Source organism: Megascapheus bottae, chromosome 17, assembly GCF_031878675.1.
Source record: "Megascapheus bottae isolate mThoBot1 chromosome 17, mThoBot2.hap1, whole genome shotgun sequence".
NCBI classification, from domain to species: domain Eukaryota; kingdom Metazoa; phylum Chordata; class Mammalia; order Rodentia; family Geomyidae; genus Megascapheus; species Megascapheus bottae.
The window spans coordinates 41982845-42002201 of record NC_143525.1 but is presented as its reverse complement, the minus strand read 5'-3'; the positions used below and the strand labels follow the sequence as shown (position 1 = coordinate 42002201).

Sequence of the window (19357 nt, the reverse complement as noted above, 5' to 3'; positions counted from 1 at the left end):
ATGTAAGAAAAGGATAGAAAACATTCAGGACATCCTGCAGTAGCAGTGACGCCTACACTGAAGTCTTGGAACTGCAAACAGAGGCTGGGGTCACCTCAGTGACATCTCCGACGCCGTCCAACCAGAAGTTGGATGTTTGTTTTGGGGGTGTATTAAAGGACGGAAACAATGTCGTGTGGATGCTCTCCCGTCTGTGCTTCTGATGGGACGGGGAGGGCGTTGGGGTGGAATTTCACGTCGTCCGTGCAGAGCAGGATGGGAAGCTCAGCCCTGCGCCCAAGTATAACCCGGACTTGACATCTCCGTGCGTGGGAAGAGTCTCCCTGCTCGCCGGGAGGCTCTGAGGTGCGCCCGGGGGCTGCCCGTTGGCGGAGCCACGGGCTCTGCGGAGGGCTTGGGGGCCGGAGCCCCGCGCCGGGGCAGGGGCACGAGGGCGAGCCTCCCGCAGTGTGGCGGTGCGTGGGTGACTGCCTCGCGGGTGGCCGCCGCGGCCGGCGCCCTCGTGGAGGTTCTCGCGGGGTCACCGGAGCCGGGGTCACCAGAGAGCGCCCGGCGGTGCCCAGTGGGCCGGCGCCAGACCCTGGCGTCCTCCATCTTCTCTCCTGAGTTCCCCCTGCTCCAGCCGCCGGAGCCGCGGACCGCAGCACCACACACCCCCGCGGGGGGGGACGCCGCGCCCCGTCCCCGCCCCCGGCCCCACCCCAGCCCCCGCGCGGGGGCCCTGACCCCTCCGCCGGCGGGCCCTGGCTGAGCTCCAAGGCGGCGGGCCGGCGGCCGGGACGCCCGGAGGGGGTCGGGGCCACTGGGGGCGGCGGCGGCCGGGCCGGGGCTCCCCCCCCGCCCGCGCTCGCCGCCGCGGTGGTGCGTCCCGGAGGTTACCGGAAGTGGCCGCGCTCGGCGCTGCCATGTTGAGGAGCCGCCGCCGCTGCCGCTGCCGCCGCCGCCGCCGCCGCCGCTTTGTTGTCGCCTCCTCCGGCTGAGGAGGCTCCCCGAGCGGGGGGAGTGGGGAGGAGGGGGGTCGGCCGCCGCAGCCATGGAGGCCAACTGGACCGCGTTCCTGTTCCAGGTACTGGGCCCCCCCCGGGGGGGCGCGGGGGGGCACAGGGGGGCCGGGCCCCGGGCTGGCGGGCGGGCGGGCGCGCGCTCCTCCCCTCCCTCCCGGCCCCGCGCTCCGGCCCGGCCTTAATCCCCCTTTGTTTTTCCGCCCGCCCGCCCTGACGGATCCCGGCTGCGGAGGTGAAAGGAGGCGGCCTCTCGGGGTGCGGGGGAGCGAGCAGGCCTCGGGGTGAGCCCGGAGCCCCCCCGGCCCGCAGGCACGCGCGCACACACACACACGCACACGCACACCCTTCCCGCCCGCCCTGAAGGGGAAGGGAGGAGGAGGAGGAGGCCGGCCGCTGTCACCACCCCGCGGCCGGGAGAAAGAAGGGCGCCGGGCCGCCGGAGAGCGCGGGCCGCTCGGCCCCGGTGTGCCGGGCCTGGGCCGCCAGGTGGGGTGAGCCGGGGAGGGGGGGCCCCATCCCGCTCCCGCTCCATCCCTCCGTCCCCGCGCTCCTCGCCTCCCTCGCCCCCCCCTTTTTTTTGTGCGTGTGCTTGCGTGTGGACTTTGTGACCCTCCTCCCACCTCCCGCGAATAGCGGGTATCCCCGCTTCCCCGCCACTCCCCCTTCCCGCCGCGCCCCCCGTGTGGACGCCGCGCGCGTGTGTGTGCGTGTGCGCGTGTGTGTGTGTGTGTGCGCGCGTGTGTGTGCGCGGGGGGGGGGCTGGCAGCGTGTCTCCCCTCCCCAAACTTTTCCCGGGGTCTCGATTCGGTGCGGTGCCCGGGCAGCTGGCACCCGCCGTCCGTCCCGTGCGGTCCGCGGCATCCCCAGCCGGGCCGGCCCGGCGGGGCCCCCGGAGCCGGCGGGCGCGCGCACAAAGCCCCGGCGCGGCCTCCGCGGGGCCGCTCCGCGCTCGGCCCAGTGGCCGCGGCGGGGACCCGCGCTGCCCTCGCGCCCTACCTCTTTTGGTGGGAAGACTCCGGTCTGGAACTTTTGTCTCACCCCCCGCCCCTCGCCTCGTGTCTGTTGGCAAAGGAAGCGTTTAGTGGGCAGTCGCGAGGAGCTCGTAGAGAAACTTGGGAGCCGGAGGAGGTTAGCAAACTTTTTTTTTTAAAGTGCGTCCTTCCCCCGCCTCTTATTTTCCCTCTTGCAGTGTTTGGTGGAATCCGCAAACGTGTAGCTTTAGGCCCTTGAGATCTTCAGGCACTAAAGAGGAATGGATGCAGAATTAAAAAAAAAAATCATCCTTCCAGCACCTCTCGGCTCATTCCAGTGGAGTTCATATGGGGAAGGCGTTCAGCATTACCTGTTGTGTAGAGCCGGTCTGTCGTATTAAGACACTTTTCAGATATGGGCAAGTTGGTTTTTAAAGAATTTGCATACATTGGGACTTCATAAAACTGGAAATTCTTAAAATTATGGAACTCATGAACTTGCCCCTTTTCTTATTCTGACCTCACGTTGCTTTAGTGTGCTTTGATGAACTTGAAAATACGGTAATAAATCAACTTGATGTATTGAAAAGGAAACTGCATGACTAGTTAGCATCCTAATTGGTGTAAAGGTAGCAAATGCCTTATCTAGAAGCAGCTCTCAAATAATCGTTTCCAAATGAAGCAGTGATGAACCATATAACCGATTTTCATATGATTAAAAAAACAAGTTAGAAAAACCAAATTCTTTATGTAAAGGGAAAATTATTCTTTCATCGGATAAAGCATATCCAAGTGATTAAAATCTTTCCATGTTATGGAGATGTGTGGAAGCTAATATTTGATCCTGGTCTTGCAATGTGTGCAGTGAGAATTGTTGGAAAAGTTCTAATTTAGAGGAGATGAATATGAGTATTTTGCATAAGCATCTTTTTGTGGAAAAATATGAATAATCAGTTCAAGCTTCAGGTAACTCTCACTGGGAAATATTAAATTAAACACTCGTGTGCTTCCTGGAACATTCTGTTGAATTTATAGTTTTAAAATAATATAATATCTGCTTGCTTTCCAGATAGCCTAGTGAAAAGTGAAAGTCATAGGTGTTAAAATGTTTGATGGATGATTTTCCTAACAGGACATTCAAGATATGACTCACCAATGCTAATTTGCTTCAGTACAAAATCTTTTACCCTCTGGCACTGGAGATTTCATGGTGCAGTATCCTACCACCCTGAATGATGAAGTAACATTTCTGTTTTGTTTTTGCCAGCCGTAGAAAAAAATAAACCATGGGCAGAACTAAAAAAGCCTTGCACTTGAGAGAGATAAAATGAAAAGTTTGATTTCATGATGTGAATCAAAAGAGACTTATAAGTTATATTTACAAAACAAATCCCTTAACTGAAATCAGACCATGGTTGTTACTCTTTACTCTTATCTGTTGGGAAAACTCAGTGCCCCTTTTAGAAACACATCAATCATGCAGACATATGGGGATCCTAGGAATCTTCAGAGTGATTTTGGTAGTGATTGTTCTGCAGCATTTTACTCAAGGAGTGGGAACCTGTTATGTTCCTCCTAAGAGGAGGGAGCACAGCAGTGCTGTAAAAAGTACGTCATGCTGCTACAGTCATCTGGATTGGTAAAATGCTTTGAGCATTTCATTGTACTAATGGTTGTTTATGATTGAAAAATGTCTGAAAATGTTATAAGTTTGAACTTTGTACAGAAGATGTGCATTTTGGACTGTTTAATCTGTTAGCCCTTGAAATTACACATCTTGAGCTATCTTCAGCTATAAACTGTTTGCATACTATATGGAAATGGGTATCCTACAGCCAGGTTGGAAAAGAAAGGGGTAAGATTAGAGTCTAAATTCTGTGAACTTTCTATCGAGGTCACTTTGGTTGGATAACTTTGGTGGTTATAAGAGCTCTACAAATTGTATGGACTGTAATTTAGTGTCAAGTTGTAAGTCTAGAAAGATATTCATAAGTAATCACACAATTTCTGAATGTACTTCTGGGACCCAAAGTATATTTAAGTCAGAATTGTTAAATTGAAACTGATGGCTCTGAATACCACATCTCCTAGTCATTGATGGGAAGTAGTTCCAGGTTCAGCTGTTTTATAGCCATTAAATAAACATGAAGCGATGTGCAGTTTATAATCATCAGTAGAGGAGGGATGTGTGTGTGTGTGTGTATATGTCTGTCTGTATGTCTGTATGTTTCCTTGTGTCTTCCCCACCTTCTTCAATCTAATTAGCTAATCAAGTGATTATAAAGCTAGAGGGTAAAGAATTGTCTAAAGGGTCTGAGATTATGGAGTGGGCTCTTCCTAGGATATTGTGTACTTAAAATATTGGAACTTGGGGGCCGGGAAGGTGGCCTAGTGGTTGCATGTTCCCCTAGCATGCACTAAGCCCTGGGTTCATTTCCGAGATACCACATACACAGAAAAAGCCAGAAGTGGTGCTATGGCTCAAGTGGCAGAGTGCTAACCCTGAGCAAAAAGTGTTCAAGGACAGTGCCCAGGCCCTGAGTTCAAGCCCCAGGTTTGGGAAAAAAGAAAAAAAAAAAGTATATGAATTTGAATTGGGCCTGGAGTTTGGCCTAGTAGTACAGTGCTTGCCTAGCATGCACGAAGACCCTGGTTCAATTCCTCAGTACCACATTCACAGAAAAAAGCTGGAAATGGTGCTGTGGCACAAGTGGTAGAGTGCTAGCCTGGTGAAAGTCCAAGAACAGTGCCTAGGCCCTGAGTTCAAGCCCCAAGACTGGCAGTAAATAAAATTTGAAACTTCTCATAGTCTATATATCCTTGTAAGGTTACAAAACTCAAACATAAGCTGGGTGCTAGTGGCTCACACTTTATAATTCTGGGGTTGTGGTTCTAAGCCAGCCCAGGGAGAAAAGTTCTTGAGATTCCCATCTCCAAAATAACCAGCAAGAAGCAAGGCTGAAAGTGTGGCTCAAGTGATAGAATGCCAGCCAAGCAAATGAGTTCAAACCCTGGTATTGACTAAAAATTAATCAAAAACCAACGACAAAAAACCCTCAAGCATAGGAGTGTGGGCTCATTGTCAAGAGTTTCAAAACTAATTGTGGTATAAAGAACAACATTAGGAAGATGTTATTTAAGGAATTGTTTCCATCATTTCCTAAATGCTTATCCATATGGAGGTGTAAGAATCAAAACCAAGAAACTATTCATAAATATCAAGGACCCAACCCATGTTGAAATGTTGGTTTCAGTGCAGCTAAAGAAACTTTCAGTGTCCAGTTTTGGAGTGGAAAAGCACATTATAATAGCAAATGTCTAGCACTTTATCAAAAATCTTCAACTGCTGGAAGAATATGGACAAAAAAGAAATTTAAGTCCTTATAGTTTGGTTTTTCTATCTTTGTGAGTTTATAGAGTCTGAACAGCTAATATTGCTAAAGGATGCAGATTCTACTGGAAGATTAAATGACCTGAAAAACAACTGCCAGGTGTTTTGCCATGGACTACCTTCAGATGCCTTCCAAGTTGATTAACAGCAGGTTTTGTTTCAACCAAATCTTTTAGTAGAATTAATTGAAAGCTTTAAAAATAAACAGCAATTAACATGTGTATTCAGATAACTAGATTCCTCTCATCACTTAGTAACAGCCCCTTTCTCAGTCACTTAACGTTTTCTGAGGAAGAGAGTAACAAGAATGCTCCCAGATAAGAAGTAGATGAGAGAGAGAGAGAGGAGAGAGAGTGTGGTTGCTGTAGTAAGGCATTAATAAATTGTCTGTAATTTTTTTTTGTGGGTCATGGAGCTTGAACTCAGCCTGGGTGCAGTCCCTGAGCTCTTCATCTCAAGGCTACCACCCTACCCTTGAGCCAAGCCCCACTTCCCATTTTCTAGTGGTTAATTGGAGATGAAAGTCTCAGGTCCTTTTGTGCCTGGGCTGGCTTTGAACCCTGATCCTCAGATCTCAGCCTCCTGAGTAGCTAGGATTACAGGCATGAGCCTCTGGGCCCAACTGGGTTGTAATTTTTTTTTTTGACAAGTTATTTAAACTTGATTTCAGCTCTGATAAGACTAGTGCAAACTGATTTGAGCTGGGATGACACTTAATGAAGCAGAGTAACTGTAGTCAGCTGGCTTGCAAGCAAGATCACCATTAGCAAACTTAAGTTGCAAAAGTTTTGTGTGCCGAGTAATTTTGAATGCTTTGTATTGGAAGCTTTGAGAGTTAACTAGATCTTTGCTGGATCTCTACTGCAGAAAATACCTCTTGGACTGTTTATTTCTGGTCTCTGTTGTCTGGAGCATGTTGAATTTTGAAGGTCATTGTGAAAGGCTGAGTTTCTCAAGTGTAAATGTTTGGTTTTAGGCCCAGGAAGCCTCCCATCACCAACAGCAGGCAGCACAGAACAGCTTGCTGCCCCTCCTGAGCTCTGCTGTGGAGCCCCCTGACCAGAAACCATTGCTTCCAATACCAATCATTCAAAAACCTCAGGCTGCACCAGAAACATTAAAGGATGCTATTGGGATTAAAAAAGAGAAACCCAAAACTTCATTTGTGTGCACTTACTGCAGTAAAGCATTCAGGGACAGCTATCACCTGAGGCGCCACGTATCCTGCCACACAGGGATCAAGTTGGTGTCCCGTTCAAAGAAAACCCCCACTACAGTGGTTCCCCTTATCTCCACCATCGCTGGGGACAGCAGCCGAACTTCGTTGGTCTCAACCATTGCAGGCATCTTGTCAACAGTCACTACATCTTCCTCGGGCACCAACCCCAGTAGCAGTGCCAGCACCACAGCTATGCCCGTTACCCAGTCTGTCAAGAAACCAAGTAAGCCTGTCAAGAAGAACCATGCTTGTGAGATGTGTGGGAAGGCCTTCCGAGATGTGTACCACCTCAATCGGCACAAGCTCTCCCATTCAGATGAAAAGCCCTTTGAGTGTCCTATTTGTAATCAGCGCTTCAAGAGAAAGGACCGGATGACTTACCACGTGAGGTCTCATGAAGGAGGCATCACCAAACCCTATACTTGCAGTGTTTGTGGGAAAGGATTCTCGAGGTACTACATTTTGCTTTGCTTTTTCTGTTGGGTCATTGAACTCTAGTTTTGTCTCTGGGACCTAGGTTTATATGAGAATAGATGTGGGCAAACCTGTGTGATTAGAGGAGATTGGCGATGTAAATGTTATACCGTTAGGTCAGTTTGGTGTGGTTGACAAGTGGTGGCATAGTGATTGATTGACCTGTTATTTCAGCTGAGAGGTGCCTTGATAGACTCAGGCATTCATTTGGCATATGACTACTTAGTTGCCAGTTTATAGACCATCAGTGTCCAGCTGTGTTAGAGATAAGGTTCACTGTACAAATCAAAGGAACAAACTTCCTGGAAGTTGGGGTGACCTTGGATACTCACAGTACATTTTCTCATTTTTTTCTGTGGATATTAACATTTTATTATTAATCGTGAAGTCTTCATATTTTTAAAAAGCTTTTCAAATTAATACAGTGGTAGGTATTCTTGATTCCTGTTAGGACTAAAACTTTTGAGTATTTTGTAATTAGAAAGAGCCAAGACCTGATATCGATTGATGTTGATTAGGAGAAAAACAACAGCTTAGAAGGACTGAGTTTTGTTTATGGTAAGAAAGGTAAGGAGACTTTGGGGAAGAGGGAAGAGTTGGTAATTCTAGCTTTCTTTAAAGTCCCGCCTCCAGCCTACCAAGCATATAAGCATCACCTAAATAGCATTTCTCTATGTGTGTTCCATTACATCTTCTGTTTGAAACTCTCTTTCACAGGCCTGACCACTTAAGCTGTCACGTAAAACATGTCCATTCAACAGAAAGACCCTTCAAATGCCAAGTAAGAGTTAAAATGACTTATCCTTAGTGTAGCACTTAATGCACAGTATCCAAAAGGTCTGAGCCAATCAAATCTCACAATTCTTGAACAATTTTCAAATCACCGTCTTGAGTAATTGTGGTCCATTTGATTCTAGTTTTATAAAATATAAATGACAGCTTCTGTATAAGACAAGATCATTTAAATGTGTGTTATTTTTATTAAGCTGTATTTCCTTTTCCTTGAGTAGCAGCATTTTTGATATAAGAAGAAAATATTTATAATCATGTGAAGATTGTTGTGTGTTTGAAATGAATATAAGACTGAAGAAGGGTTGGGAGTTTGGCCTCGTGGTAGAGTGCTTGTCTAGCATGCACGAAGACCTGGGTTTGATTTCTTGGTACCACATACACAGAAAAAGCCAGAAGTGGTGCTGTGGCTCAAGTGGTAGAGCGCTAGTCTTGAGAAAGCCCTAGGATAGTGCTCAGACCCCGAGTTCAAGCCCCAGGACTGGCCAAAAAAAAAGAATGAAGAAGTGTGGGCTACATAGGAAACCTGTCTCCAGGAAAAACAAGTTTTCAATGAATTTGGGGGTTGATGGATACAGGAAGGATAAAGGAATTTTAACTATAATAAAAGAAATAGAGATTTTTTCCCCCACCTGTTATCATTGATTAGATTAGTGTCTCTTTTATCAAATTGGATGCTTTTCTAGTTACGTGAAAATGTATAGATTAATGAATTTATTTGATTTAAGTTATGATAATGACTTTCAGTTTAAAATTCTGCCACATCAAGTGACTATTTTAGACATCATTGATCCTAGTTTGTTGTTGACATTGTTCAGTACTTTCAGTTTAGTTTGTTAATAACTGATTTTATTAAATTGTATGAGATCTTAAAAATGAACAACAACTTAATTGGACAGTATCATTGTCTGCTATGTGTGCCAGGCTCTTCTTAATCTCCAGTAATTTTATGGTAGGTATATCACCATTATGCAGATAAACAACATGGTGTAAACTAAGTAACTTGTTCAACATTATACTGCTTAGTAAACTGTGAAGCTCAAAGTCAGTTCTCCCCAAATGGAAGATTCTAAAATTCACCAAGTGTTTTAAGTATGATTATAACTTGCTTAAGTAACATATACAATGGAAATTCCACTAGCTAAGTCAGCTTGCTGCCATGGATAGGATAATACATAGAATATAACGTACTTTCAAATGAGAACAGGATAGTCTATATTTAAAAAAAGTTTTCCTCCCTCATGCAGACGTGCACTGCTGCCTTTGCTACCAAAGACAGACTACGGACTCACATGGTGCGCCATGAAGGCAAGGTGTCATGTAACATCTGTGGGAAGCTCCTGAGTGCAGCGTACATCACCAGCCACTTAAAGACACACGGGCAAAGCCAAAGCATCAACTGTAACACATGTAAACAAGGCATCAGTAAAAGTAGGCGATGCTTTCACTAGTCTTTTATATTTCATATTGATCATACCTAGATTTTCCTATAATGTATTAGAGGTATTTTGCAGTGTTCTTGTGACTATATTTATGTTCATTTAATAGATTTCCTTCTGTCACCAAAATGGTGAATAGACATTAATAGAGACAGTGTGGTAGTCTGCATTACACTCATGCATGCAAACAGTACTGATAACCTTTCTACTACTTTTGGTTTAGTCCTGTGCTTATCTAATAATACCAATAGAGCAAAATACAGCTATTTTTTAGTGTGTTCTTTTTCTATGTGGGTTGAATAAAAGGCTCTATAGAGTATGTGGGAATTGAGTCAGCAGAGGCATATTGGTAAGCTTGTTATATGTTGGACAATTTTAATTGTTAAACTTAGGAAGATTCTCAAGTATGTCTCTTCTAACTCCTGGTTTTATTAGTAGAAGTCTCCTAATAATAATAACCTTAAATGTGTGAAGACAGTGTTAAAAAGCTTATTTTTCAACTGGGAATCTGTGACTCACACCTATAAGCCCAGCTACACAGGTGGCTGAGATCTGAGGATTGCAGATCGAAGCCAACCCAGGCAAGTCTGTGAGATTCTTATTTCTGATGAAAATGGTGCTATGGTTCATAATGGTAGAGTGCTAGCCTTGAGTAGAAAAGCTCAGGAATAACACCCAGTCCCTGAGTTCAAGCCTCATGACCAACCAAAAAACTTGTTTTTCAAATCCAAACCTTTAGGAAAATAGTCATCTAAAGGTGTAAACACTTTGCTTGCCTTAAGTTTAGAAATGAAGGTCAAATATTCAAGAGACTTAATGGTAAATTTTAATATTTTTACCTACGCTTATTATTATTATTTTTGGTGCTAGTCCTGGGGCTTGAGCTCAGATCCTGTCCTTGAGCTTTCTCAAGGCTAGCTCTCTACCGCTTGAGCCACAGCACCACTTCTGGCTTTTCTGTTTATGTGGTACGGAGGAATCGAACCCAGGACTTTGTGCATGCTAGGCAAGCACTCTACTACCAGGTCACCGGCCCCCTATGGCCTTTTTTTTTTTTTTTTTTTAGTTTCCCTACCTACTAGATTAGGAGTGAGGAACCTACAGACTATATGTAACCCGTGAAGTCATTTGGTATGTGACAGGACAGACACATATGATTCTTCTGATTGGCTGTGTATAGCCCATCTGTCTATATTGATAATTTTATATGTCCCTTAATAATATTGTAAATACTCAGATGGTCTTTCTTAAAAAAAAAAAAAGCACTTCCCTATTCTTGCTAGAAGAATGCAGAGAGTAGTTTCCTAATTCTTTATCTTACATATGTATTGCATATGATAGAGATACCAGATTCTCATGGATGGCTTAAATATGTTTTAATTTCATCTACTTCTGTAAGTACCTTGAATTTATTATCTATAGTACCATACTTTAAATTTTATTTGTAGCATATATCATTGTGTTTAAGCCAATGTATTTAGTGTAATGTAATGAACCCTGAGTCCATGATAATATTAATATTACCTGTCTTCCACTATGTGTACATGAGTCTGTGTGTGCGTGCATACACTAGGACTGCGGTTTGACCCAGGGCCTCAATTTCTTAATTGGCTCTTTTGCGCAAGGCTGGTGCTCTACCACTTGAGTCATAGCTCTCTTCTTTTAAGGGCACTTATTTTTTTAATATAGCAAATAATTATTTTCTTCTTAAGTATCTACTTTTTTTTGGCCTGTCCTGGGGCTTAAACTTAGGATCTGGGCACTGTCCCTGAGCTTCTTTTGCTCAAGGCTAGCTCTTTACCACTTGAGCCACAGTGCCACTTTGGGCTTTTTCTGTTTATGGGTAACTGAAGAATCAAACCAGGGTTTCATGCATGCTAGGCAAGCACTCTACCACTAAGCCACATTCCTGGCCTCTTATATCTAGATTTTAAAATGCGCTAGTTTATTTTGATCAGTTGAGACACAAGCAGAAAAGAAAACCTAATGTAGTAAGAGGTATTAAATGGTTATTTTATTTTATTTATTTATTTTGTGTGTGGGGGAGTCATAAGGCTTGAGGTTGGCCTGGGCACTGTCCCTGAGCTCTTTAGCTCAAGGCTACCACCCTACCCTTGAGCCAAGCCCCACTTCCACTTTCTAGAGGTTAATTGGAGATAAGAGTCTCAGGTCCTTTTTGTGCCTGGGCTGGCTTTGGATCTTACTCCTCAGATCTCAGCCTCCTGAGTAGCTAGGATTACAGGCTTGAGCCATCACTCTCGGCCTAAATGGTAAAATTTATAGGTGTAAGGAATCAAAGTATCATTTCTTTTTTTTTTGTCAGTCATGGGCCTTGAACTCAGGGTCTGGGCACTGTCCTTGGGGTTTCTCAAGGCTAGAGTTCTACCACTTGAGCCACAGCACCACTTCTGGCTTTTTTTTCTATGTATGTGGTACCAAGGAATCGAACCTGGGTCGTCACGCATGCTAAGCAAGCACTCTACCATAGGCCAAACTCCTGGCACGAAGCAAAGTACCTTAGAAGTTTTGGATTTTGAATAATTGACCATACAATTTCAAGGTAAACACAGTGTTCTGGCTTGTTTTGTAATAAATAGCATGTATGAGTGATGAGACCAGCAATCAGAAGCAGCAGCAGCAACAGCAGCAGCAGCAACAGCAGCAGCAGCAGCATGTGACAAGCTGGCCAGGGAAGCAGGTAGAGACCCTGAGACTGTGGGAAGAAGCTGTCAAAGCACGTAAGAAAGGTAAGATGGGAATTCCAGTGCTTTAGGTGGGACTGGGGATATGTTTTCATTTAGTGTACAGAATGATCAAAGGAGAGAAACTACAGTTTAGGACTAGAACATTATGGAAATATGTAAATCTTGTATGCTGGGAAATATCTGGTAATGTTTAGTTGTAGCAAACTCAAGTTTTTGTAAAGTAAGTTTTTATAACTAGGAAATTAAAATTCTCAGTATTTTCTGTTCTTTTGATTTTGTTACAAATTTGAAGTCATATTAGTCTTCATTGTGCATTTAAAGGAACTGTTCCTTTTAATGCCGGTTTCCATGCACTATGAGCTCCTCTTTATTTCTAAAATATTCTCAGTGATAGAGGTAAGTAAAATATCCTTGTGTTTATGTAAGTTCATTTTCTTGTAACTTATATTATTTTCTGCATTTTAATGATCTTTCTGCATTGGATTATTTAGTATATTATGCATTCTCTACAGTTATATATTTTTCTCTCTTGGTCTTACTCTTGATATCCTTTAGTTTGTTACAGGGGCTGCTTTTAGCTGCATTTGTCGGCACCTCTGCTAGTAGAGACCTTACTATAATTATTACAGGGTTGAAAATTGATTTGCTTTTCTCTGTATAGCTTACAAAGAATTCATCTCAACATACTTGTCTACTTACTAGCTACAGGTTTGACTTATAGGTTTCTGTGCAGCCATTTCAAGTAAGTTATTTTGTCACTATAATGTCACCCATAGGGCAGATTCCTGAATTCTTTCTCTCCTCTTCTAGCCCTGCTGTCTTATTCCTTTACTTTATTTTATTTTTAAATATTTTTAATATTTTGTGCCAGTTTGGGGGCTTGAAGTCAGAGCTAATGTGCTATCCCTAACCTTCTTTTGCTCAAAGCTAGTACTCTAGCGCTTGACCCACAGCTCTGCTTACAGTTCTTTAGTGGTTAATTGGAGATAAGAGTCTCATGGACTATCTTGCCTAGGCCGATCTGATTCTCAGATCTCAGCCTTCAGAATAGCTAGAATTATAGACATGAGCCATTGGTACCTGGCCTATACCTTTATTTTTTATTTATTACTATTATTATTATTTTTACAAGCCCTGGGGCTTGAACTCAGGGCCTGAGCACTGTCCTTGGGCTTTTCCCAAGGCTAGAGCTCTACCACATAAACCTCAGTGCCACTTCTGGCTTTTTCTTCTTTTTCTTTATTTTATTTTATTTTGCCAGTTCTGGGGCTTGAACTTAAGGCCTGAGCACTGTCCCTGTGCTTTTCCTCAAGACTAGAGCTCCCAGCCCCTTTAGTTTTAGTTTTTGTTGTTGTTGTTTTGTTTTTGCCAGTCTTTGGGCTTTCTCAAGGCTAGAGCTCCACCACTTGAGCCACAGCACCACTTCTGGCTTTTTCTATGTTTGTGGTACCAAGGAATCAAACGTAGGTCTTCGTGCATGCTAGAAAAGCACTCTACCACTAGGCCAAACTCCCAGCCCCTTTATTTTAAATCCATAGAGATCCTCGAGAGTAGGTTCCTCTATATGTAATTCTATTGCTTTATAGTTAGTTTCTTTCTTTTTGTCTCATGTTTGTGCTTTTACTCAGATCTCTTCTAACATTTTGTAACTGGATAAAATAAAATGCATAGCACCCATCTTCATACATCTGTTGGTACTGGAGGAAAAGGGTACATCTTGATCCTTTTTTGTTTGTTTTGTTTCCTAATTTAGGACCTTGAGCTTGCTAGGCAAGTGCTCTACCACTTAAGCCATAGCTTCAGTGATTTTGTTCCTATCTTCCTAATGAAGATTTGTCATTTTTATAAAATTGCCTTGTCAGGAGCTGGGAGTGTGGCCTAGTGGTAGAGTTCTTGCCTAGAATGCAGGAAGCCCTGGGTTCAATTCCTCAATACCACCTACACAGAAAAAGCTAGAAATAGTGCTGTGGCTCAAGTGGTAGATAGAGTACTAGCCTAGAGAAAGTCTGAGGACAGTGCCCAGGCCCTGACTTTAAGCCCCAGGACTGGCAAAAAAAAAAAAAAAAAAGCTTTGTCAAAGCCAAGCACTGACTGGTGGCTCATGCCTGTAATCCTAGCTACTCAGGAGGGTAAGATCTTAGGATCATGGTTCAAAGCCAGCCCATGCAGGAAAGCCTGTGAGAGTCTTATTTCCAACTAATCACAAAAAGCCACAAGTAGAGCTGTGGCTCAAGTGGTAAAATGCACTGGCCTTGAAAAAGCTCAGGGACAGCACTAAGGCCCAGTTCTCCAGGACTGGTGCACATGTATGCACACACACAAATGCTTTGTCTAGAAGTGGAGAGTATAGAGAAAAATATAGTGCTATGATAACTATTGTGGAGAAGAAAATGTATTATGAGGGGTATTTTCTTAGAGAAAGAATGACAGTAAAAGGGTTTTAAGTCATAAGAAAGAAACACTTAATATTTAAGCTAAATATAGATTAGTGCTATACTACTCTACTACTCAAAAGTGGTTTTTTTCATATATTTTTTATTGTAATTAATAGAAGGGTTGCATTATATTCTGAAAATTCTTTTGAAGAAAGCAGTAGGAAAGGAACTTTAGCAATGCTACCATTACCTCAGAATTGAGTTGAATTTCTCTCCCATTCTGTTTCTGCATTCTTCTGTTTGGTATTGTATTTCAATTTGCTTTGCACAATGAGACTTGATTGTTTAGCTCATCTTCTGACCTTCCTGAAACAAAATACTATTGTGCTCCTATTTGTAGCATGAATCTCTCTGGAAATGACCACTTATGTTAGAAACCTCTGTATTCCTCTGAGTAAAGTCATATTTTAGGGGAAAAGACATTACTGAACTGAAAATCTAAACTTAAATCACGGTATTTCTTTTTTTTTTTTTTTTTGCCAGTCCTGGGCTTGAGCTCAGGGCCTGAGCACTGTCCTTGGACTTTCTCAAGGCTAGAGCTCTACCACTTGAGCCTCAGCACCACTTCCAGCTTTTTTCTATATGTGGTACCGAGGAATCGAACCCGGGTCTTCATGCATGCGAGGCAAGCACTTTAACCACTAGGCCAAACTCCTGGCCCAAATCACGGTATTTCTTTAAATATTAGACCTAGACCGGCACTAGTGGCTCATATGTGTAATCCTTACCACTCAAGAGCCGAAAATTGGAGGAACGCAACTGAAGGCCAGCTGCATAGATGTTCAAGGGACTCCAGCTCCAAGATAGCTGGAAAAAAGCAAGGCTGTGCAAGTGGTAGTGTGCCAGCATAGTAAGCTTGAGTGTTTGAGCTCAGATCTTAGTACTATGAAACAAAAATGAAAGTAAATGTCTTATTTTAAAGTTATAGATTCTCAAACCTTTATGAAATCAGATTATCAGACGAGTTTTTAAAAATATGAATTTCCTAGATTCATATAAATTTTATTATTAAATATCTTGGAAATTGGGTTTTTTTTTTTTTTTTTGAAGAAGAAGAAACTTTATAGATAGTGGATGGATGGATGGATGGATGGATTGTTGACTTTTGAGTTTGGGGAAATAACTGGTAAGGAATATGCGGTTCTATCATTGACAAAAGAGCAGTTGCTTACTAAGGGCTCCACCTGAGCTAATACGACCCCTATGTGATCTGTGTGCAGACTTGTAGGGTTTTTTGTTTTGACAACCACGTCACCACCAGCCCACACATTTCCCCCCTTATACCATTTTGTGGCACACCAGCTAGTGGTTCTAAGCTTTGTGGAGGGGTAGGTTGGGGTGTTACCTTTGAGGGAAATGTTTTTTAAGAAGTGTCCAGGCATTGCAGTATATCCCAACTCAGTGCAGGGTTTCCTTGCCTTAGTTAGTCCTTGTGGGTAGCTGGTAGTGTATATGACATGTGTGGTTAGATGATGCAAGAATAAAGTAGGCAATTATATCACCATTAAAAGGAAGAGGAAGTAGAAGGACAACACAGGCCTACTGAGCAGTGTTTTTCTTAGTATAATTAAGAAATATAAGCAGAAAATACAGAAGTATTTAATTAGAACAGTTTTCCTGTGACTCTAGCTTATTTATCATTCTCTAATTATGCATTTTAAAAACCTTAACAGAATATGGCTTCACTTCTAAGAAGACTTTAACATGTCACTGAATACACACACCTTTCTCTGCTAGTGTGCCTTATGAGAAGATTTTTCTGATTATCTGTTATTGTGTAACCATTGGCCCAGCTCTGTAAGCAAGCTCTTTTCGCCTGGCCTGCTGGTGGTTGGCTCTTCCCAGGAAGGTCTTTAGAACTCAGAAGAACTGCATGAAGTGGTAGTGAGGACACTTAGCCCTACTTGGTATCTCTGCCCCCAGAGTGCCTTACAGAAGTTAACTGGTCCTCCCAGCATCACTGTGAGGTAGGTAAGTAAACCTGAACTTGAAACCAAAAGTGCAAGGCTAAACAAATTGCCTAAGTCCTTGCAGGAGGCAAAGCGTCAGTGAAGAGATTTGCACACGGGCCCCTGGCCCCCAAGCTTGGGTACAGAGGATCCTCTCTTCCTGTTCAGCATTTGGTAGAGAATTTGTCATTTGATTTATTAAATGCTTGTCACTTCTTGTAAAAGAAGTTGATTCAAAAACTGTGTGTGAATTTTGTTCACTGTTTGAGAGTCTAATGGCCCTTTTGTCTTCTCATTTTAGAAGCTGCTAACCTGTGCCAAACCTCCACGGCTGCTACGACACCTGTGACTCTCACTACTCCATTCAATATAACATCCTCAGTGTCATCTGGGACTATGTCAAACCCAGTCACAGTGGCAGCTGCCATGAGTATGAGAAGTCCAGTAAATGTTTCAAGTGCAGTTAACATAACCAGCCCGATGAACATAGGACATCCTGTAACTATAACCAGCCCGCTCTCTATGACCTCTCCTTTAACACTCACTACTCCAGTGAACCTCCCCACTCCTGTCACTGCCCCGGTGAATATAGCACACCCTGTCACAATCACCTCTCCAATGAACCTGCCCACGCCTATGACTTTGGCTGCCCCTCTCAATATAGCAATGAGGCCTGTAGAAAGCATGCCTTTCCTGCCCCAAGCCTTGCCGACGTCCCCGCCTTGGTAAACAGTGTTATACGGTTGAAACATGGGTTAAAGTAAATATTTGCCAGCAGCTTACTTTTTTTTTTTAGTTGATTAAAGCAAAAAGCAAATGATGAAATTGGGGTATTTTATTACATTAGTTAATAAGAGTATAGTAGTATTTTCCTCCAATTTGGCTGGGATTATTCAAAGGAGGGTAATATGTAACTTATCACTGGACCACTTTAGTTTAATCAGAGATTCCTTTTAGCCGACAGCATTGCTTAAACAGGATAGTAGTGTTTGACAAGATGAAACGCCAGAATTAAAACCAGTCATAAAAAAGCAAAACCCATTTCAAAATAAAAACAGCATTTACCATTTCTAATCCCAAGAAGTCATTTTATTCTGAACACTAGCAGAGCTCTTCTCCATATTCAAGGTGGATGGCTGATTTTAACCTGAAATTATAATCTGAAATCCACAGATTGAGGCTAGTGTAGAATTGTCTGTGTTTATTATTTTTATGAGTAAGTACATGCATTGTCATAATAAAATGCATTTCAGAGAATATGCATTTTACCTTTGGGAATATGTTAATTTCAGGCAGCATTCCCTATGGGAAAGGTGATACCAGCTCTGATATGCAAAGCATATGATAATTTATCATTCTAACTTCAACATATGATAGGGATTGTGACCTGATATTTGGAGATGTAAATATTGCTCAGCATATTAATCCTGATGGAATATAGCACTGTAGTTGACTTTTTAAAAAAAAATTAAAAAAAAAAAAAAAAAGGTGTTTTTGGTAAGAAAAGGCTGCACCTGACAGAAGAAAAGTCAAGTGTGCAGACAGACAGTCTCCTGACAGATGGAGGCCAGTGGGACTCCTATTTAGGAGCCAAGAAGTACTTTGGAACAACTCATATATTGCTTTAATTTGGAAGACGCTGGAGGCACTGGGATGTGATATGCCCCTCTCTCTCCCAATCAGAGCCTGTTGATGTTACAACAGGGACAGATGTGTTAGATGCTCACTAGAGTTTATGTCTTATATTAAATTGTATACAGTTTTTATTCTAACCACTAACTAGGTAGTATGCCCCTTCAGAACAAGCAGCGTGTATCTTTTTTTCCCTCTTTCCGTTTAATCAAGTATTGTGCAGATTTGTTCATTCAACTATGTAAATATGGATGTCACTTTTTTTTCTTTTAGAAAACACTTGTATCAGCTTTGTGGTGTTTTCAGGGAGACAACTTCCTGCACTCTCTGTGGAAACCCAGCAGTGATTGTGCATGTTGAAACATGTGCTTTTTATTTCTTAGCGGGATGTTTTATCTCTGTACATAAGATAGAAACCAAAAGCTAAGAAAACAGATACTCTTTACACCATCATGCCACGTTATTAATGTTTTTAAAGCATTGTGTTTTATTTGGGGTTTTTTTTTTTTTGAAAGCTAACTAAAACCAAGACGCTGTGATTTTTTTTTTTAAGTTGCAATATGTTTTTTTTTTTTTTTTCATGTTTTAAATCTTGCAGTTAAGAGAAATGGAAATTAGTTGTGTTAATTCTGCAGAATGTTTTCAGGACTGACTATCAAACTGGGTGACTTTTGTTTATACCCCAGTGTCAGTTCAAGCATCAAAATACCTTGCATCAGAGGCAGACTCTTGACATCAGGGACAGGTATCTGTGTGTCATTATTCAAAACAGTTCTAGGGGGTTGAACTACATAGTAAAGAAAAATAAATAGTACCTAGTGTAAAAATAATTTTATAAATGATCTTTTGTACTTTAGGACATTAAATTGTACAACTTTTGTATATAAAAAAGCTTAGGAACTTTCTGTTTAGCAGGAAGGCAACACATTCCTACACTTTTAATGTATATGTTTGTTACAATGTCCATGTAAACATGCCCTATGTTTGTGCCTTTTAATTAGTTTGTCTCAATAAACAAAATGTAGAGAAAAATATGTAGCTATGACTTTGTTATAACTGTTCTTATCTACAGTACAAAAACTGGTTTGTTTTTAATATGTAGAGCATCATGTGTGAACTGCTGGCAGGACTCATGTGAAAGGCCCCGTTGAGGTCTGGATTGGGAGGCGTACCTTTGGAGGAAGCCTTTGGAGGAAGCCTTTGTTTCTTTTCGTGCATATCCAAGACTGGGTTCTGGCTCTTCCTGCTGGGACCTATCATCTCTTTGGTGGGCTGGAAGTCACACTCATTCATGAGTCAGATAGTTCAGGCTTCCTCCACAGTGGCTAAAGGGGCAGGTGTGGGCCCTA

The 19357-nt window shown here is 42.7% G+C and overlaps 1 protein-coding gene across 3 annotated transcripts; it reads left to right on the top strand.

The window, feature by feature from the left end:
* The first annotated feature begins 845 nt into the window (after positions 1-845).
* Vezf1 (vascular endothelial zinc finger 1) lies at positions 846-19050 on the top strand. Of its 3 annotated transcripts, none has more exons than XM_090351093.1 (6): positions 846-1066; positions 6343-7037; positions 7777-7840; positions 9078-9279; positions 11885-12034; positions 16678-19050. In XM_090351093.1, the coding sequence occupies exons 1-6, from the start codon at positions 1034-1036 to the stop codon at positions 17103-17105; spliced, it is 1572 nt and encodes a 523-aa protein (XP_090207219.1). In that variant the 5' UTR covers positions 846-1033; the 3' UTR covers positions 17106-19050. The 3 variants fall into 3 exon arrangements, with proteins under 3 accessions (XP_090207219.1, XP_090207220.1, XP_090207222.1); XM_090351094.1 differs by having other exon boundaries at positions 849-1066; positions 9096-9279; XM_090351096.1 differs by lacking the exon at positions 846-1066 and adding an exon at positions 1322-1490.
* Positions 19051-19357: the final 307 nt, after the last annotated feature.